Source organism: Phyllobates terribilis, unplaced genomic scaffold, assembly GCF_046119375.1.
Source record: "Phyllobates terribilis strain yellow unplaced genomic scaffold, ASM4611937v1 Scaffold_12__6_contigs__length_324123572, whole genome shotgun sequence".
NCBI classification, from domain to species: domain Eukaryota; kingdom Metazoa; phylum Chordata; class Amphibia; order Anura; family Dendrobatidae; genus Phyllobates; species Phyllobates terribilis.
The window spans coordinates 218181624-218204179 of record NW_027362772.1 but is presented as its reverse complement, the minus strand read 5'-3'; the positions used below and the strand labels follow the sequence as shown (position 1 = coordinate 218204179).

Here is a 22556-nt window from a genome sequence, read left to right as displayed (position 1 = left end):
CTGATCCCTGCCTCAAACGTCTCAATTCAGACTCAGCAGATGAGACACGATCAGGATCATCGTACAACAAACCCAAAGCAGAAAAAAAACTATCCACTGATCTAAAGCATGGATCACTAGGTTGGAGAGAAAAAGCCCATCCCTGAGGATCCTTGCGCAAAAGTGACATTATGAACCCTATGCGCTGTGATTCATCACCAGAGGATCCGGGTCTTAAACGAAAATACAATAAACAAGCATTTTTAAAAGAAAAAAAATCTTGTTGTTCACCAAAAAATAGATCAGGCAGACGTACCTTTGGCTCTACAAAATGTGCTCCAGAACAGCTACTCACGTGTTGTTGGAGCTTGGCCACCTCCAGAGAGAGTCCCTGCAAGCGTTGAGCCAAATCTTGAACCGAGACCATGATGGAAACTGGAGGTCTTTCCTTAGAGAAATTTTTTACGGCTGGACTTCCTGTTATGATCTGCTACAAGCACTAAGGAAAGACAGGAGATCTGTCCCTAAGATGGAACTAAACTGGAACCCTACGATGTAACGCGGAACCTGATCCTGCGATCAGACCCGCTAAAGTCCTAGGCTAGTCTGTACGAAGACCTATAGATGTAAGGGAGGGATCCCTACAAGAACTAGGGACTGGGATAAAGTTGGTCACCTCCTAGCAGAAATAGTAGCAGTCAAAGACAAACACACAACAAAGAACATAGAGGTCAGAAGACCTAGCAAAACTAACAGAGAACGGTAACAGAGCAACAAGCTAGCTCAAGAGTAGTAAATACAATGAAGTCCAGCAAGGCCAGGAGGGCGGAGCCGGATTAAATAGGCAAAAATGGTCATGTGACCAGAAAACTAGAAAAAAACTAACGGGAGAGTTCTAACAATATCGACTCATTTAGACATTTGGTGCAGTCCATGATGTTGGTTAAAAAAAGAAAGGAAACACCTAACATCAGTGTGCAGGAGAGAAGGGCAATTCACAGCCTGAAGAACAAGAAGGAGATCACTATTAAGCCTGCGGATAAAGGTGGCGCTATAGTCCTTCTGAATACGACTGACTACATTAAAGAAGCACACAGAGAGCTGACGGACATACAATACTACACCAAACTGGATGAGGACCCGACTCCAAAATATATGAGGAAGTTGAAAAGAGTCATCAAAGGTATGTGTACAGATTCCACATACCTTCTGGACTTCATACCTGAGAATCCCAGGATATGTATTTTCTATATGCTTCCCAAGATTCATAAGCCAGGTAACCCATCTCAGGGGTGGGAACACTCACCAAAAAAATCTCAGGGTGGGTAGAAAATGTCCCTAAACCGCTGGTGAGGAAGACAGCCAGTTATTTACAGGATACCACGGACCTTTTATAAAAACTATCTACAATAAGTCCTCTCCCTAAGAGTGCCATCTTAGCCACCATGAATGTAGAATCCCTATATTCAAACATCTCACATGAAGATGGATTATCCAACTGCCAAATGTTTCTTGAAGCTAATGGGATCCCTTCCGAATCTGTATTAAGACTCACCAGATTTATCCTCACACATAACTTCTTCTCTTTCGACGAGGAACTATAGCTGCTGTGCACTGGAACTGCTATGGGCACCAAAATGGCACCCCAGTATGCCAATCTTTTCATGCCGAAACTGGAAAATGACTTTCTAGCATCATGCTCCATCAAACCCCTGGCCTATTTTCGTTAGATTGATGACATCTTAATAATCTGGACTGAGTCTGAACAAAAACTTCTAAAATTCCATGACAAATTCAATAGATTTCATCCCACCATAAACTTAACATTGGAGCACTCAAAAACGGAAATCAACTTTCTGAATACCACCAGAGATATTCAAAATAGTTCCATCCAGACATCAGTGTATCGGAAACCAACTGACCGTCCCACATACCTCAGATGGAAAGCTTCCACCCGAAACACATTAAAAAGTCCATCATTTACAGCCAGGCCCTTAAGTATAAACGTATCTGTTCCAGTCCAACAGACAGGGATGAAAACTTAACCCATCTTAAAAAGACATTTTTAAACCAAGGCTACCACCCCTCCTCCCTTGATGACCAGATCATTAGAGCCACAAGGATCCGTAGAAGTCAATTACTTCAGTATGGAGAAAAAGAGGAAAATAATCGTGTACCTCTGGTGGTGACCTACAACCACAGCTTGAGGTTCTGAGAAAAACTGTTAAAAAACTTCACCACATCCTACACAAGGATGACTGGCTGAAAACAATATTCAAAGACCCTCCCTTGCTGTGCTACCGGCAACCTCCAAATTTAAGAAACATCATGATCTGAAGTTCAATGCCCTCAGATACACCAAGAGGAACTTTTCCTTGCAATGTGAAGAGCTGCAAAACCTGCACTCATATAGAAACCAAAGACAGGATACAGATTACCAACACACAGCAGGAATATAAGATTCCTGGGACATTCACAAGTTCCTCTTCCAATGTGGTGTACTTAATTCTCTGCACTATATGTCCTATTGGGGGTCTCTATGTGGGAGAAACAGGACAGACATTGAGAGCAAGGATGAGGTCTCATCGCCTCACAATTACAGATAAAAAAAACCCAGGTACCGGTGGCCAAACATTTCTGTGGTCCAGGACACAACATCAACAATATGAAAGTTGTCATATTAAAAGGCAACTTTAAATCACATAAACATCGAAGGGTCTGGGAATACAAACTGATTAGGGTCTTTGACACCTTCCACACAGGAATAAATCTATCAGAAGGATTTATGTCTCATTACAAAATCTGAGGAATCTGCTCCAGGGACAGTGAGGGCACCAGGCCTACATGGATATTGGGACAATAAAACTTTCACACCACTAATCTAATCCAATTAAGGACTCACTCGCCAAGCTCAGTTTGCTTGTTTATTTAAATGTCAATTTATTATGCCATGCATCTGCTTTTCTTTTCCTTTTTTTTTCTTTGTGTGCATATATTTGTGTTTCTTCATATATCTTTTCATACCATGCCTGAGGAAGGGACCTAAGTTTTCCCGAAAGCTTGCCTTGTAACATCATTTATTTTATTTTTGTTAGCCATTTAAAGGTATCATAACTGCAAGATTATCTTGTTTTTCCCACTGTCCTACTAGTACACAAGGGAAGAAATGATATTATTATTGGTCTGCTGTAAGGAAAAACGGGAAAACAGATAATCAATGCTTATAGTATGTCGTCATTTAAGTATAAGGTTATTTCTTACTAGCTCCAGCATGCTAGAAATGTAGAAATAACAAAATGTATTATAAGTATAGCATAATCTTTTAATCTTTTTTTTCCTTTTTTGCTAACCATCAGCTAAGTACACTCTAAATCCCATAATTATTGAAGAAGTAAAATAAGGAATTCGACTGCTGATGGAAGAGGATGATAGTTTTACCTCCGAGTTGCTGCACATTGTATCAAATCATTATTGCAGCTTAATTTGTCTTTCTAGATTTTGGCAAGATTTTTCCCGGGTAACAGACTGTATTATAGCCACGTCCGTCTCTAAATTCTTTACTGTTCTCTATCGCATCTCTCAGATAATTGACTTGGGGTGTTAAATGTCTCCAAGCTTTAAGCATTTTTTTTTTAAAAGCCCTCTTTGTCTATTTTTGTATAATCATTTGGTTAGAATTCAACCCACTTTTCTGTTTCTCTTCTGTTCTTGTTACCCCTAATGAACCCTTAAGTTACAGGATGTAACAAAATCACTTTGGAAGAAAAAGCTGGACCTCGGCCAGAGATGCTAACAGGCTCTAAATAGAGCCAAATGATTCTGGTTGTTGAAGTAAATTGACAAGGATGTGTCTCAAAAAAACCTTTATCTGATTTAATGAGCATATTAGAGTAGCGAGCCTTGGGAAGCACAGCCTCATACATACTATGACTGCTGCATGGTATTGGTAAAAATGTGGATGAACCTCTAACCTTCTGGCTTAATCCACTGTAGGTAATTGTATAGGATTAAACTTCATGATTATGCAAAGGAATTGTCTACATTAAACCCTATGACCATTTAAAGGAATTGGCTAGAATGAGATCTCATTTAAAAGAAACCTTATTTAAAAAATATGTCTTGAATGTAAAAGTCTTTAAAAAATATCCAAAGTCTGAACAGAACTTTAGTCGAGTTCAAATAAAAAAGGTGGCATTTTTTACTTGGATTTTGCTTGAGAAATGGGATCATTCCACGTTCCATTTGACGTTCATTCATCTACACGGTATTGAAGTTTGATGCTGTTTCAACAACACTAACCTTAGCAGAGTTGTCTATTTTAGTTAAAGGGGTTGTTTTATGTAATAGAAGAAAGGGTCTGTTTTTCTTTGCAGAGTTAGGTTTGATTAAGACCTTCTTTTTTGCTTTCATCAGAAGTATGAGACGAAAGTGTTCCCAGATATACCTCTGATTGAAGCCGCTGATATACAGTACAGACCAAAAGTTTGGACACACCTTCTCATTTAAAGATTTTTCTGTATTTTCATAACTATGAAAATTGTACATTCACACTGAAGGCATCAAAACTATGAATTTACACATGTGGAATTATATACTTAACAAAAAAGTGTGAAACAACTGAAAATATGTCTTATATTCTAGGTTCTTCAAAGTAGCCACCTTTTGCTTTGATGACTGCTTTGCACACTCTTGGCATTCTCTTGATGAGCTTCAAGAGGTAGTCACCAGAAATAGTCTTCCAGCAATCTTGAAGGAGTTCCCAGAGATGCTTAGCACTTGTTGGCCCTTTTGCCTTCACTCTGCGGTCCAGCTCACCCCAAACCATCTCGACTGGGTTCAGGTCTGGTGACTGTGGAGGCCAGGTCATCTGGCGTAGCACCCCATCACTCTCCTTCTTGGTCAAATAGCACTTACACAGCCTGGAGGTGTGTTTGGGGTCATTGTCCTGTTGAAAAATAAATGATGGTCCAACTAAACGCAAACCGGATGGAATAGCATGCCACTGCAAGATGCTGTGGTAGCCATGTTGGTTCAGTATGCCTTCAATTTTGAATAAATCCCCAACAGTGTCACCAGCAAAGCACCCACACACCATCACACCTCCTCCTCCATGTTTCACGGTGGGAACCAGGCATAAATAGTCCATCCGTTCACCTTTTCGGCGTCGCACAAAGACACAGTGGTTGGAACCAAAGATATCAAATTTGGACTCATCAGACCAAAGCACAGATTTCCACTGGTCTAATGTCCATTCCTTATGTTCTTTAGCCCAAACAAGTCTCTTCTGCTTGTTGCCTGTCCTTAGCAGTGGTTTCCTAGCAGCTATTTTACCATGAAGGCCTGCTGCACAAAGTCTCTTCTTAACAGTTGTTGTAGAGATGTGTCTGCTGCTAGAACTCTGTGTGGCATTGACCTGGTCTCTAATCTGAGCTGCTGTTAACCTGCGATTTCTGAGGCTGGTGACTTGGATAAACTTATCCTCAGAAGCAGAGGTGATTCTTCGTCTTCCTTTCCTGGGGCGGTCCTCATGTGAGCCAGTTTCTTTATAGCGCTTGATGGTTTTTGCAACTGCACTTGGGGGCACTTTCAAAGTTTTCCCAATTTTTCGGACTGACTGACCTTCATTTCTTAAAGTAATGATGGCCACTCGTTTTTCTTTACTTAGCTGCTTTTTTCATGCCATAATACAAATTCTAACAGTCTATTCAGTAGGACTATCAGCTGTGTATCCACCTGATTTTTGCACAACACAACTGATGGTCCCAACCCCATTTATAAGGCAAGAAATCCCACTTATTAAACCTGACAGGACACACCCGTGAAGTGAAAACCATTTCCGGTGACTACCTCTTGAAGCTCATCAAGAGAATGCCAAGAGTGTGAAAAGCAGTCATCAAAGCAAAAGGTGGCTACTTTGAAGAACCAAGAATATAAGACATATTTTCAGTTGTTTCACACTTTTTTGTTAAGTATATAATTCCACATGTGTTAATTCATAGTTTTGATGCTTCAGTGTGAATGTACAATTTTCATAGTCATGAAAATACAGAAAAATCTTTAAATGAGAAGCTGTGTCCAAACTTTTGGTCTGTACTGTATGCCATTATATAGGCATACAGAGGCATATGTGGACCGTAGATTCCCATTAGCAGCAAAGGATACTTCATGGGGGACCCAATCCAAGTTTACAGTGTCCATTTTAGGACATGATCAGATATCAAAGTCAAACATCAGAATAATGTCAGTTTAAGGCTAAATACCTTGCCTGAGAACTGACTTTGATATGTGACTTTAATAAATGACTTTGACATCTGACTTTGATAAATGACTTTGATATGTGACTTTGATAAGTGACTTTGACATTTTACTTTGACATGTGACTTTGATATGTGACTCTGACATTTGACTTTGACATGTGTGACTTTGACATAAGTGACTTTGACATCTGACTTTTACAACTGATAACAATATAAAAAAAAGTTCACTGTACGCTTCTGGGACTTGAACTATGTCTAGAAGCCAGTACACTTACCATTGAGCTATACACTCAGTTGAAGAAACTTAGGCATTCTATTTCATTTCACACATACCTCCTCCAAGCCAAATTGAAATTATGTGTGACTTTGATATGTGACTCTGATATCTGACTTTCTTCAAACATGAGAATCACAATGACTTTTAGACATCCTAAGTATTTTCATGGTTAATCCCCTAAGACAAGAAAAGCTACCAACCTCTCTTACTTGACCCAATGGCTGAATGGTAAAAACTACTTTTTGTAGTTACCATCTATGTGAATATGACATTATATAAATAGAAGTGAAATGTCAAGTCCTCCTATTTGATAATTAAAAGGAAAGTAAAAGAAATTAGAAAAGTGATGTTTAAACAGATTCAGTAAAACATACATTTTATTTATATAATATACATAATGTATATATAACACAATATATAAAATGTAATTACATAAATAATAATGTATATTTTTCTTAAACTTGTTTAAACAGCCATTTCTAATACTTTTTCTGTTTAACCCCATTACACTGAGACCAATTTCCGTTCTTTCCTCCCCTTCTCCCCAGAGACATAACGTTTATTTTTCAATACACATAGACATATGAGAGCTTGTTTTTTGTGGGACGAATAGTACTTTTGAATGACACCATTCATTTTTCCACATAGTGTACCGGAAAATAGGAAAAAAATTCCAAGTGTGGTGAAATTGTGATAAAAATGCAATTCTGACATCATTTTTGGATAATTGTTTTTACAGTGTACATTTTGTGGTAAAAATGACTTCACAATATGATTCTCCTCATCAATACAATTACAGCTATACTAAACATATCCAATTTTTTTTATTATTTAAGTGGTGAAAAAAAATCAGTTTTAAAAAAAATTGGGGGGTTGTGTCCCCATTTTACGAGACCTGTAACATTTTTTGGTTTTGTGCGATGTCTTATTTTTTTGCACCCCAAGGCAACGTTTTTATTAGTACCTTTTTGGTATAGATGTGACTTTTTGAACGCTTTTTACAGCCTTTTATGTGGAATTCCAGCGACCAAAGAAACGCAATTTTGGTATTCTTGAATTTTGATTTTTTTATTCGTTTACAGTGTTTAGTGATCAGGTTAATTCTTTTATATTTTAATAGATCGGGCTTTTCTGAACAGTGCAATATCACATATGTGTATTTTTTTTATTTTTTTAATATCTTTTTTTCAATGAGGGAAAAGGGAGGTGACTTGAACTTTTAGGTTTTTTTTTTACATTTTTTTCATATTTTTGGAAACATTTATTTTCTACTTTGTACTGTTTTTGTTAGTCCACTTAGGGAACTTAAAGATGCAATCGTCCAATCACTTGTGCTACTGTATATACAGCGATGCCACAGCATATAGAAGAAATCACAGTCTCCTTTGAAGCACGGCTACAGGCAGGGTTTCAAAGGAGCTCCGTAATGACAAGCACATGGGTCATTAGCTGACCCCGAGCTATCATGACAACCCATCGGCGACCAGCAATCACGTCAGGGGCGAGCTGATAGGCGGGGAGAATGTTGCATATGCATACCAGCGCGTGTTAAATGTCACTGTCACAAATTGACAGCGGCATTTAACAGGTTAACAATTGTGCATGGAGCTCCGCTCTACCCGCGATTGTTAGCAGGTCCTGGCTGTAATACACAGCCATCACCTGCCAGGTATGGGCTGGGTGCGTGAGGCTGCTCCATACATCCGCTTCCAACTTGCGCCGTACATGTACAGCGGATGTCGTGAAGGGGTTAATAACAATTTAGGGTGATTTGATGTTGCAATTTTATTTTTCAGCAATAATGTACTAGCATTATCTTTATAACCAATGGAAATCTGCAGCCAGACAGCTCTGATGGTGCTTTATCTCCCCGTTGAATAGAAAGATCTGGATTTACTGTCAGTTTAAACTGCCTGATCCCTCTCTTCCCTGGTATCATGTGTCTGGGAAGAGTTGGGAAGCCTCTATATACTGTACGTTATTAGATGGTCATACAGTCTGGCTGAAAAAGGTTCAGCCAATTTTATTCCAATGTCTGATTGGGCGCTCTCTTGCCGGCTCATTACTTCTGATCAGAGATGGCGAGAGAGCGCACTGTCACTCTGCATATTGCACAGTAACAAGAATCTACTGAGCATACATTGGAATTAACAACCGACACATACTAGGACTAGCCGAGCCCCAGAAATGTACTACACTGATGACGCTTCATTTCAGAGAGGGGAAAGAGGCTGCGTCACTGCCTCCGGCCTCTGCCCCCTGAAGACAACCCAATTGACTATCCAGCATTCACTAGTATTTTCAAATGAAGCGTCATCAAAAAGGAAGTAGTAAAAAAATGAAAAACAAATCAGTTAGATTATCTGGAGTGCCTGCAGCAAGTGTGCCATGCAGGAACAGGCATGAGTGGTTTTCGATTAGTTTTGGAAGGCGAAGGAGGTCCAGGGGTCTTTTTGTAGATTTATTAGTTCCCTAATGAGTTCCCCATAAGATAGCGGATCACTTACACTGACCGCTGGTGGTCTGACTGCAGTGAACCGCAGTGATCGAGAGAAAGGGATTTTGGAACTTAGGATCTGGGATCTGCAGAGCCCCATCTTGAATGAAGCACAAGTTCACATTCTTGACCTCCGCTCCATTCATTGTCTATGGGACTGCTTGAGAAAATGAAGCACAGTACTGAGGGAAAGGGGATAACTACAGCTTCCTATTTTGGTTAGAAAGATTAGCAATAAATGAATATAGGGGTAATAAAAATATACAGTACATTTCTATATTTTGAATCTGATTTATCAGTAATTGCATGCCACTTTCCTAATGTAAATACATTGCGAAATATCGGGTTCATTCTGAATGCCTTCATTATAAAGCTCCTGCACTGCTATTTCAGACACTCAACAATGCTTGAAAAAGTGACTTAAGTTTTAACGTATGTTCACACAAGGCGGATACACTGTGGATTTTCCAATTTGATTTGGGGACAGAAAACCTGAAGCGCATTACAATAATAATACCGATTTTTCAGAAATGTGGAAAAGACCCTGCGGTGCGGATTTTAAGTCTATGGCATGTCTAATTACGCAGTGAATATTCGCCTGGAAGTTCGCTTTTGCAACCCTTGTACTTGTATTTCTAGCGGATTTTGCTACAAATTAGCTGTAAACACCATGCAAAAAATTCACTGCAGAAAATCAGGAGGATCTGAGTCAAACAGGCGAAAAAAATCTCAAGATGTTGCACAAACCCAAGAGTCAGCCTCATATTCTTAGTCATAGGCCCTGAATCATCATTGCCTTTGTGCCTGTTTTTTGTCTAGTTTTGTGCCTATTTGCAACTTTTTTGAGGTCTATTTTTTATGTGCTCACTTCTTGTTTGGTTTTCTGCTTTGTAGGCGAAGTCTAGCGATTTCAGATGCTTTTCCCGATTAATCAACTGTGACTTTTTAAAAAGTCACAACATTTCTTCACTCCAGTTCCCCCTTGGAGTAGTTTTAAGTAAACCAAAATTTTTGCCATATTTTTTGCAACTTTTGGCACCAAAAGTCACAAAACAGTTCAAAAAAGGAAGAAAGCCCTTTTGTTACTTTCCACCAAATCCATGAATTGCATGGGCTTTTCTAATGAATTTGGCACCAAAAACTGGAACTAATACAAGCCAAAAAAATTGTCTTAAAAAAAACGCAAATGATAAATCGGTCCATAATGTATAGTTGCACTGATGTTACTCATTTGTCCTCATTTCCAATTTGGAGTTCTGCCTCGTATTCCGCCTGGATGAATCTGATACAGGATTCTTAATGGAGAGATGCTGGTGACTATTATAAAAAGTAATAAAAAATCTCCCGATGTGACTGTAGCATGGAACCAATTAGCTTCATCACTATTATTTTAATTCTTACCTTTATTTTTCCAAAACTTTCCTTGGGTATGACAATGTTATACGAGTAGACTTCTACAGAGATGTCTTTCAGCCATGCTACTGAAGACCCTCCTCGGTTTTCATTCTTTGCTTCTATGCTAAAATATGGTAGGTGATTCCCTTGGTTGCAGTTCCGTGCTAGAAGATAAGAACAGGATCCTTGGAAGTGGAAGAGAAGCCCATCAAATGTGTGATAATGAGGGTCTCCAAAGACCACACAAGTACTGCTTTCAACTGGTAGACATTGGAAATATTTCTCCTTTGCTTCACAGACTTCATATGGACCACATATTGATTCCTGGCATGAGATTTCATTATTGAAATCAAGGCAGCGACACCTGGTGGTACAATTACCATTTTCCCAAAACACTTGTCCTTGGCGCACAAAATGACCTGAAAAGAAAATATTAAGGAAATGTTATTAATAAAATTGCTATAAAGAAAAATCTGCCAACATGACAACATGGTAATCAGAAAAGAAAGTGAGAATTAAAGCTCTTGGTTCATAGATGCATCCGACACATCATCTAGATGTATGAAATTTGGAATGGTTTTCAAGAATAGTTGGACTAAATGTAGACTGTTGAAACTTTAAAGGGTAACTCAATTTTTCAAGAACCATATTCAACTGGGAAAAAATAAGAGAATGAAAAAAAAATATGGTTGTAAAGGTTTAATCCTTGAGAAAAACAATAAACAGTATACCTATAATTTTGGCCATATTATCTGACAAAATATAAGGAAAATTCATGAGAAGGAAATTTCTTAAAGAAGCTCTCCCATGAAAGTCTTTCTCCTCTTAATATACTGCAGTCATCATATTACATAGGACTGGGTACTTACAATTTCTCAATTTGCCTTTCTACCCAGATAATTCTTCTCTTTTCTCTGCTTTATGTAGACACGGGAAATCTCTTTTCCCTGCACTTATCATTCCCCTCTGCAACTCCTGATCAAGCTGCTCCCTTCTCCCCCTGCCAGGGTGTCACGCCAGGTGTGGGAAAGACTTAGTGCAATACAGAGGGAAGAGGGAAAGGGAGCCCAGACATTAGGGAAAGGGGGGAAAGTGAAGACCTCCTAGTCTGGTCTAGTGTCACCCTGTCTCAACTATCGTCCCTATATTGCCTCTTCACCAATCGCTGAACACGTGCCTCGCCCTATCTTTCCCTGGCATATGGCTAAGGCTAGGGATGGGAGGAGATGAGTACTAGTCAATCTCCACTAAACTCTATAGACAACAAGGGTAGACAAACAGGGGGAAGTTGCTTAGCTTTAGACGATTCCAAATGTGCACACGGCCTCAAGCTCCTGAGAGGATGAAGTATTGCTCTTGCTAATCCTCACAAGTAGAAATGAATAAGGCCGGCAGCTCCCTCTCAGACACACCAGGTATTTATACATTCAGGCAAGAGAGCTAATTAGCCAAAGGGAAGAAGCCGCTGGGTCCTAACGACAGCCTCTCATCTAAGAAGATGTCTATAATGCCAAACGTAGAGATCTCCTGCAACCAACTGCAGGGCAACTGTCTGTCACCTCTGACACACCCGTGACGCAGAGACTTTTGCAGTGACTCATGACTTGTGGAGACAAAATTGACCTCTTGTTTCTACATAGAGCTTAGAAGGATTCAACTAGCCTGTTTTTAATCACGTGCTGTCATAGACCTAATGGAAAAGAGAAGAATTAGCTGGGTACAAAGGCCAAATGAGCAATTGTAAGTACACAGTGCTATATAATATGATGATTGCACTATATTAAGGAGATAAAAACTTTGATGCCACTGCTTCATTAAAGGTGAAATCTAGGGCTAAGATATAACCTGTTCCTTAGTATAAGTCATCATTATCAGATTGGTGATTGGTCTCGTTCCCACCAGAAGTGAACGGTGTACAAAGCCAGAACACCATAGCATCGGTAAGCTGGGCAATCATACGTTATAGGATTTCACATGGAAAACTATGTACCTTTTAGACTACAGCCATTAGCGGGATCAATTTCCTTCCCATCTATTTTAAATAACCAGCGTCCTGGGATGTTCACATTAGTACTTTCTTCAATATTGACGATCTCAGGTGACCGGGACCCGGGTACACTAAAAAAATTAGTACTATTTCCACCATTAAATCCAGCCTAAAAAGAAATGAGAAATTATTTTTGCATTTTTGACAGCATCAAATAATCCAGATAAAGAACCCATTTAGTGGTCTATGGTAGCATACCTTTAAAGGGAACCTGTCACCAGGTTTCCCAATATAAAGAGGTGAATTAAACGATCATTCCAATGGGAGCCATTCATGACTGATATAGGAATAACTGTGTGTATGCGTCATCCACAGGAAGGTAGGACTGCAGAAACAGCCAAGGGGGCAGTGCTATGTTGTTTCTATAACTGCCATACAAGTGAATGGGGTTTGTAAAAACAGCTTGCTGAGCAATGACTTTTCCATAATCCTCGTTCATTTTCATAGGGGTTAAGGAAACAGCATAGTTTACCCGACCTTTTGTGACCGACACATAGACACTTTTATTCCCATCTTACTCATGAATGGCTGAGATTGGAATAACTCTTTAAGATACAATACATTCTGCCTGGCTTTGTAACTTTCTGCAGTACAGTCAGAAGAAGAGGAGAAAGACAGAGCCTGCGCCAAGTTCATGTGCCATGGTTGCCCTCCAACATCCTGCTCCCTGTGTGCCCCTGGAATATGCCATAATGAATCAGATAACAAGACATGAGCAGTAACTGGTGCTAGCTCTGTTTGCTGCTGTTAGAGGAAGGTGCTGGCTGTATACTACAGCTAGCACCCACTGTGTAGGGAGTTGGTTCAGCCCCTAAAGCCACTAAGTGCAACCGCACCCAACATGCCCTGACGTACGATGTTGGGAAGGGGATAAGAGTACAGTCACATATTAGAAATTTGTTTTAGAAATGTCTGCAAATTGGTAAATTAATGTCAATGGATCTTGCAAAACTGCATCCACATTCTTTTGAAACAAGTCCGCACAGACGCATGCAATACATTTTTAGAAGCAGAAATTTCTTCAGCAAATTTACCTCATTGTAGATTTCAATGGTAAATAATTTTCCCCATTCCATAATCGTGTACATTTAAAGCTGGTTGACATCTGTTTCCTACCTGAGCCATAACACCCCCTAAGCCTGTAAGAGGGTCTCCTCCACTTGCTGTCCCCGTGGTCCATGTTATTTCCTCATAATTGAACATTGCAAAGCTGGACGTGCCATCTGAAATCAGCAGAGCTTGAAATGTATTCACCTGTCAATGAAATGAAAGAATCGTGAAAAGCTTTCCCTTTTCTTGTCATCTCCTTCTGATTGGCAGGTAACAAGGAAACATAAAGAACATGGAACAATGAGATTATCTTCTGACTCAACAATTAACAAAGAGCTACTTCAAATCTAGAGCCTTTATCTTATGTATGTCGGCCTTTACTGAGAGCAAATATAAAAGAGTTTATGCCACATAGCAAGCGGAGGGATAAAGGAAGCGGTCACACATCAAATTCTACAGGAGAAACCTATGAACAAAAATGTCTATGGCCACTTCACTAGAGGGCGGGCTCTTACCTGACGCCATCCACGGCTCTACTTATGATTAGCTGGCCTGGCACATCATTGACCCAGGCGAGCTAATCAAAACTAGAGCCGCGGATGCCATCAGGTATAAGCGACATTCTCGGGCACAGGCCCCAGATGACTGTTGTGGCCAATGCAATGGGATGTGCAAATCACTTCATATCAACTCTTATCAATTCTCTATTAAAAGGTATAATTTTTATTGGAGTGCAAGTGCCTGTACAGCCACACCACTCCTTACATATGTAAAATCACGCTTATGGATTCCTTTAAGTGGATCTCTAGTGGTGTTGAGCAAATTTGCTCGGCATTTCAAATTCGTGTTCGTGGTTCCGGCCAGTTCGCGCCAAAAAATCGGCTCCAACCATGAACATCCCTGATTTGCCACGCTGTCACGGGACTAATCTCTAGCACTTTAATATTAATGGCTACCAAATGAATGGGGTAAGTTTCAGAACTTGGTGTAGCCCCTTGTAAAGATTATGTGCTGAAAGTATGGAGACAAAGGTTTTGGTAAGATTCTTCTAATTTTACCCAAACTGACTTTTAAGCAGCAAATCAGATGAATTGATAAAACTTTAAATTTAATTATTTCTCCAAAATAATTTTTCCTCTAAAATGCTCACGACCATGAAAAACTAAAAGCAAATTTACTTTAATGAAGATAATATGCATGTAACCTTTTAGTAACTTCTGCCAAACTTCTATGGTAGATGTGTGTACTATGTGTATGGAGCGGGTCTAGGACCTGACAGATGGCCCACACCTTAAGGCTTCCATGTTTTGTATGAAGTCCTGCAAGAGACAGGTCAAGGACAGAGCTTCATAGGAGAATGGCAAAATTATAATACACTGCAATACAGAAGTATTGCAATTTATTGTACAAGAGATCTCAGGCTCAGGCCTCCCAAATAGGACTGAAAAAAGAAGAATTAATAGAAGCGTTAATAAAAAGGAAAAAATATAATAGCTCTGGTTGAAAGGTAGCTACAGATTTACAGTGGTATAAACTCTACAGTAATAAAGCTCATTGCTCAAACATTTGGATTAAGCAGCAGTTCCTGTAGAACATGGGCCCTAGTTACAATCCAAATGCACCAGTGTCCAGTCCCCTTCATAAATTATTTAATATATTCAGCAATATTCTAACTTATAAAAATTACAGGAGTGGTGCTGCTTCCTCCATAGAAGGTGACCTCATCCCACGTGACCAGAAAGACCCAAGTGGCTGAGAAGTAGGTAAGATTCCTGAAATGCTTCCTAATTTCCTTAGATGCCTTCTTCAAAATAGCAGGATCTGTGGTTTCTCTGTAGTAGATTTCTCCTCTTATCCCATTATGAACATCTGCCCAAAAAGGAGCAATGAAAGCACGCCCATCAGCTAGCGGAAAAGCTTCAGGAGTAAACTGGCTCACAAGAACATTGAAGGAGATAACCCCATTGTTGTTGACCTTGGGAAATAAATAGAAAAGTTATTGATCAAAAGATGACCACTGTAAATTCACATAAAGTTATGAATTTGAAAGCCCAAACAAACATAAATTTCTCAATGTTGGAATTGCAACACCAAGAAATGTCTGGGAGTTATGGAAATCACAGAATGGACAGACATGTTAATGATGTGTAAATTATGAAAAAATGGAAGAAAATTTCCAAAACATTTCAGTTTATCGTGTATGAGTGCCACATGCAGAAATATCCACACTTCTTGGCTGCTATCAGTGAGGTTATTAGTGGTTGTCTGAGGAACGTTCTGCCATGCGGCATTGACTTATGGGACACAAGACCACAAACATTGCAGGCCATGGTAGAATTTTTAGGCCACGCAGGCCTTTCATAATAACATGAGCAACATGGGGCCTGGTATTGTCTTGTTGAAGAACGGCTCTAGGGACACTTCGGAGAAATGGCAGTACCACTGATTCCACCTCTAAAACAATGTAATGCCAAGCTGTTAGTGAACTTGGAATGAAGACTAGAGGGGTCCAGCTACAGTACATTATGTCACCCCACACCATAATCCTGGGGTTAGGACAGGTGTGACATTTCCTAATGAAGGCCTCTTCATAGTGTTGCCCATGTGGTCCTCAGACTAATCTCCAACTGTCATTGCTTTAAAGACAAAAGTAGGACTCAATTCTGAAGAAAACAGACCTCCATTTAAGCTTCCATTGCTCCATTCCAGCCTTCATACTCTCTATGGAGACCACGTTGGCAATGCCATGTGGCAGAGCGTCCATCAGATGACCATTAATAACCTCACTGATAGCAGCCAAGACATGTAAGTATGGAGATTTCTCCATGTGGCACTCATACTCGATAATAAATCAAGATGTTTTGAACATTTTGTTTTCACTTTTTCATAATTTGCAGATCATTAACAAGCCTATCCAGTCTGCAATTTCCTTATTGCCACGACTTTACCTTCTTGGTGTTGCAATTTCAATGTTGAAAGCTACACAATAATTGGCAGGAGGACCTATTGAATGGATGGCACATTTGAAAATTAAACCAGGCCAATAAACTGGAGTGTAATCATTGGAAGCAATCGAGGGATAATTCCATACTTGGCGCATAATACAGTTTTTTCAGCTCAATTATGGCAGAATCAATGATTCATTAATGTCTAAAATGACATGTTCTGACAATGGCCAACCACAAGAGGAAACACTTTGTTCTAGAGATTTTTAGAAGATATAGACATTGATCCCCCTGATTGGTAACCTTTAGCCAATGGTTGTAACCTTTAATCCCACAAATATTGCTACCAAAATCTTCAGAGCCTCGATCATAGAAGCAGTGGGGATTCCAGCGGTCAAACCTCCAGTGATTGAAAAATTATTTCCTATCCCATAGATAGCGGGTAATTTAAAAACTTTGTACACCCCCTTAAACGTAAAGTAACCATTTAGTACATAGATTATTGACACTTAGGCTAGGGTCACACGACTGTCTTTCTCTCATCCAAGTTTGATCATAGTTTGATCAGAGTGTGATCCGATATTCTCATGGAGAATTAAAAAAAAAATCTCCATCTTCTCTATTCAGTGTTTCTGTAAAAATTGGACCACAACTCGGATGTCATCCGAGTGCAGGCTGATGATTTCCACAGACCCATAGATAAGAATGGGCGAGTGCCATCTGATCAGAGGCAACTCGTGCATGATGTGATTTTTTTGCTCGGACCAATTCAGTCCAAGGAAAAAATAGGACATGTGCACAGCCCCATAGAATACATGAGGACAAGTGCTGTTTGTCAAAACGACAGATAGCACTCATCTGATCATTATGGTCGTGTGCACGAACCCTAACGACCATGAGGGGGGGACAAGTGTGGTCTGATTTTCATGAACACACTGGAAGGAGAAGATGGAGATTTTTTTAATTATCCACATCAGAGAAAATCACATCACACTCTGACTACACTCTGACCACACTCTGATCACACTCTGATCACACTCTGATCACCCTCTGACCACACTCTGACCACACTCTGACCACACTCTGATCGTGTGACCCTAGCCTTATATGGAAACATCTTTTTCTACTTATTAATTCCCCTGTTGTGCTTTTTCTGCTCTACCTGCACAGTGGTGCTGGAAAGTTTGTGAACTATTTGGAATTTTTCGTATTTCTGCATTTTGACCTAAAACTACATCCGATTTACACATAAGTCCTAAAAGCAGATAGAGAGAACAAAATCAATCAATCAGACAAATGAATGAAATATATAAGACTTTGTAATTTTTTATTGTGGACAATGATTCAGTATCACATGTCTGTGAGTGGCAAAAGTATGTGAACCTTTACTTTCAGTATCCAGTAGGACCCACTTATGCAGCAATAACTGCAATTAAATGTTTTCAGTGATTGTTGATTAGATCTGCACATCGACTTGGAAAATTTTTAGCCCATTCCTCCATACGAAACAGCTTCAACTCTTAGGTTGGTGGGTTTTCTCCTGTGAACTGCTCACTTCAGGTCCTTCCAGGCCAAACCATTATAGTACCACAACCGTGTTTCCCAGATGTATGAGGTTTCTATTCTGTAATGCAGTGTTTTTCTTCCTCCAAACATAACTCTTCTATTTAAACCAAAAAGCTCTATTTCAGTTACTCATCCATCCTCAGAACATTGATAGCCCTTTTGCTTGTCCAGATGATCTTTAGCAAACTGCAGATGGGCAGCAATGTTCTTTTTGGAGAGCGGTGCCTTTCTCCTTGAAATCTCGCCATGGACACAGTTGTTGTTCATTGTCCTCCTGATGGTGGACTCATGAATATTGACATTAGTTAATGTGAGAGAGGCCTTTAGTTGCTTAAAGGTTAACTTGGGTAGCTCTTTTGACCTTGCCTTTCTCTTGGAGTGATCTTTGCTGGTTGACCACTTCTGGGGAGGGTAATAATAGTCTTGAATTTTCTCCATTATACACATTCTATAGGACTGTATATTGGTGAAGTCCAAACTTTTTAAAGAAGGTTTTGTAAAACTTTCCAGCCCGATGAGCATCAACAACTCTTCTGAGTTTCTCAGAAATCTCCTTTGTTTCTGTTGTGATACATTTACAAAGGTGTGTTGTGAAAACCAGACTTTGATGCAGAGCGTTTTTGCCTCTCTCTGGCAGAAAAAAACACATGCAGATTTACATGCGTTTTTTCTGCCAGAGAGAAGCATTTTTTCAGCGTTTTTACATGGGTTTTCGCATGTGTTTTTTCAAGCGATTTTAAGCATCACTTGGAAAAGTGCTTGACAAGTTAGTCACACAATATAAATCCATGTAACTGGCATGGATTTACTTTGTGTGACCAACTTAGATGCTTTAAATGCTGCATCTATAGTTAAAAAAAAAGAATTAAACAGTTAAAAATAAAAAAAACCTGTATACTCACCTCTCCGGTCTGCTCCCGGCCGCATCCTCTCTCCTCGGCGTTCCGTGGTGTACTAGCAGGACCTGCGGTAACATCATTTAGTGAGCTGATGGTCACGCGATCATCACGCATGACCATCAGCTGACTAAATGATGTCACTGCAGGTCCTGCAAGTACACCGCGGGACGCCGAGGAGAGAGGATGCGGCCTGGAGCAGACCGGAGAGGTGAGTATACAGGTTTTTTTTTATTTTTAACTTATTTATTTCTTTTTTTCACCTCGTGGTAGTCGGGATGAAGAGGAGTTGTAGCCTCCTCTTCGTCCCGGGTACCACACGCACCGCAATTACACTGCAAATTCGCGGCCATTGAATTTAATTGAAACGCAGCAAATCCACATATATATTCAATGTTCCTCAATAGTTGCGAATTTGCAGCGTAATCGCGGTAGTAATGGTCATGCTGCGTTTTGCAATGCAATGCGAATTCGGCGCGCTAATTAGCGCATCATGTTCACAGCACATCTGAATTCACATTGCTTTGCTTGGCAGATGGTTATACAAGTGTTTTCGCAGCCCTAAAAACGCCGCAAAAATTCAACAAAAACGCTACGTGGGCACATGGTCTGATAGATCCCTGTTCTTTAAATAAAACAGGTCGCCCACTCACATCTGATTGTCATCCCATTGATTGAATACATCACACTCTAATTTCACTTCAAATTATCTGCTAATCCTAAAGGTTCACATACCTTTGTCACTTACAGACCTGTGATATTGGATCATTTTCCTAAATAAGAAAATGCCAAAGTCTAATATTTTTAACTTTATTGTTTGATTTAGTTCTCTGTATCTACTTTTAGGACTTGTGTGAAAATTTCATGTAGGTTAAGGTTAAATTTATGTAGAAAAGTGGACAGTCCTGAAAGGTTCACAAACTTTCAAGCACCACTGTACCTTTATGACAATAGTTCTAAGCCGACAGATCTTCTAATTTGCTAGGGTGTACAGTATTTTAGGAATGTTACACTGTCAAAATCCATGAGAAAATAGACATTTATTTTTAGCATGGATCCTCTTAATTTTTTAGGGAGACTTCTTTAATTGAAAAGTAATTTTTAGTTACTTACATAGAGTGCTTTGTATGGAACGCCAAAAAAAATAAAAGGAAGAGACAATTTAATTTCAGGAGAACTCCCATCATCCACCTTTGGTGTTTTAGTGTCATTCTGCCAGAACGGATATAATATCGTCTTTGAATGAGCTGTAACAAATTGAAAAATTGTCCATGAACGTGCATCGAAGATAATTGTAAAATAAAAGCAATAAATAATTTCATTTTGCAGGTGATTTATGGTTTACTAGCTTGTTATTTTTTGAACACTACATGTTCAAATACATTATATGGTCAAAAGTATTGGGATACCTACACATTACACCTATCCCATTCTAAATCCATAGGCAATAATATGGAGTAGACCACCCTGCTTATGCAGATGAAACAACTTCCACTCTTCTGGGAATGATTTCTACAAGATTTTGGAGTGTTTCCTTGGGAATTCATTCCTAGAAGAGCATCTGTGAGGTCAGACACTGATATTGGATGAGAGGACGGGCTAACAATCTCTGTTCTAGTTCATCTTAAATTGGATAGAGCTGAGGTCAGAGCCCTGTATGGCCAGACAGGATCTTCCACACCAAACTCCCCCCACCATGTCTTTATGGGCCTATCCTTGGGCACTGGGGCACAGTCATGAAGTCCAGAAAAGGATCTTTCCCAAACAGTTTCCCACTTCCCACAAAGTTGGAAGCCACAATTGTCCAAACTATCTTAGTATGCTGATGCACTAAGATTTCTATTCACCTGAACTCAGGAGTCGAGGCTGACCCCTGAAAAATAATATCATGGACCCCCACAAATCCTGAGAACAGGACTCCAAAGATCCCCGTCTGGGTGGATCAGTGGCCAGGCATGCGCACCTTTGCTTCATTCTTTTTCTATGAGACTGCCCACTTACCTACACTTGCACTTAATAAGAAAATCACATATTGTCAAGAGGAAGATGAGAGACACCAGACCCAATAATGCAGATGAACTGAAGGCTGCTATCAAAGCAACCTGGGCTTCCATAACACCTCAGCAGTGCCACAGGCTGATCGCCTCCATGCCACATTGCCGCATTGATGCAGTAATTGATGCAAAAGGAGCCCCAACCAAGTATTGAGTGCATTTACTGAACATAAATTTCAGTAGGCCAACATTTCAGATTTTAAAAATATTTTTCAAGCTGTTATTATAAAGTATTCTAATTTACTGAGATAATAACTTTAGTGTTTTCAATGGCTGTAAGCCATAATCATCAACATTAACAGAAATAAACACTTGAAATAGATCACTCTGTTTGTAATGACTCTATATAATATATGAGTTTCACTTTTTGTATTGAAGAACTGAAATAAAGGATCTTTTTGATGAAATTCTAATTTAGTGAGATGCACCTGTATGTTGCTCAAGTAGTCCTCCTTAAGGCATATAAAACTAAGCCTCTAAGTAGTTCTGAGATAGCATAATTACCCAGGGTCAGGACTGGTAAACAGAGGAACACCTCTAACACCTGTTTCACATCTGGCTTCTTTGGAGGGGTGACCCTGCGCTCTGGATAAGCAGTGATTGAGATGACAAAGGCTGCAATGTTTTAGGTTTACACTTTTAGGGCAAATCACACATGAATCCATAAGTTCCAATGCTTTTAAGTAACATTAATATTTTTGTGCATATTTTATATCACATTATTGAACTTTACTATATTTTGACTGATACTACATTTTTTTTTCCAAAGTGTATGCTAACCTTGTAGCAAGCAAAGTGCAGACCACAATCCCAGCAGAGATGAATAATTCATTCTAGAACAAGAGACATTAATTACTGTTAGGCTTTCACAGGACTGATTGGAACAAATTCACAAATAACACAATGTAGCTTATGTTTGCATTGCTATTAGTGTTTGTTGGTTCATAGCAAATGTGATTAACATCCATGCAATCAACAGCACAAAGATTCAGCCATTTAAGTTAATAGCAACTCTAAAATGTTTCCTTTATCACCCTTAATAGGTACATTAAGTGTTTTTGTAAACAAGCATAAATGATAGCCGATGGGTGAAAGATGTCAATGTATGGCATTAGTCTATGAACAGTTATCATTGGAGCTTCCCCATGAGAGCAACTACTTCATCTCCTTCTGTTATCAACATCCCTCACAACGACCAGCTGCACATGCCTCCCATCCCACCGCTCATGAGTGTCCTTTTTGGTGTCAGCCGAGCAGGGTTACAAATAGCAATGAAGCTAAATACAATTGGGCTAATCAGTACCGGAAAGTCATTACCTTGGGCAGCATGAATCATCTGACAGGTTCCCTTTAAACCAGGGATGTCAAACTCAAATACACAGAGGGCCAAAATTAAAAACTTGGACAAAGTCACGGGCCAACCTTGATATTTATTAAAAAAAAAAACCTTAATACTTGGCGGAGTCACAGAGGAGCATATCTAATAACTTTGCCGCACTTGCAGAGCAATTTTCCTCCTATTGAAGCCCATAGATTGCCCTTCCATTGCCTCCATGAAGTATGATGCCAACAAAAGTGCCCCCAAAACACAGT

At 39.5% G+C, this 22556-nt stretch overlaps 1 protein-coding gene across 1 annotated transcript in view; it reads right to left on the bottom strand.

The window, feature by feature from the left end:
* The window catches only part of TECTA (tectorin alpha), a 171274-nt gene extending 149479 nt beyond the window's left edge, over positions 1–21795 (bottom strand). The window contains exons 1-6 of the mRNA XM_073656655.1: positions 21744–21795; positions 20023–20156; positions 15190–15477; positions 13569–13706; positions 12396–12561; positions 10412–10824 (exon numbers count right to left, since the gene is read on the bottom strand). Of these exons, the coding sequence (XP_073512756.1) occupies positions 10412–10824; positions 12396–12561; positions 13569–13706; positions 15190–15477; positions 20023–20156; positions 21744–21795 (1191 nt within the window). The remainder of the gene's footprint in view (positions 1–10411; positions 10825–12395; positions 12562–13568; positions 13707–15189; positions 15478–20022; positions 20157–21743) is intronic.
* Between the last annotated feature and the right edge of the window lie 761 nt (positions 21796–22556).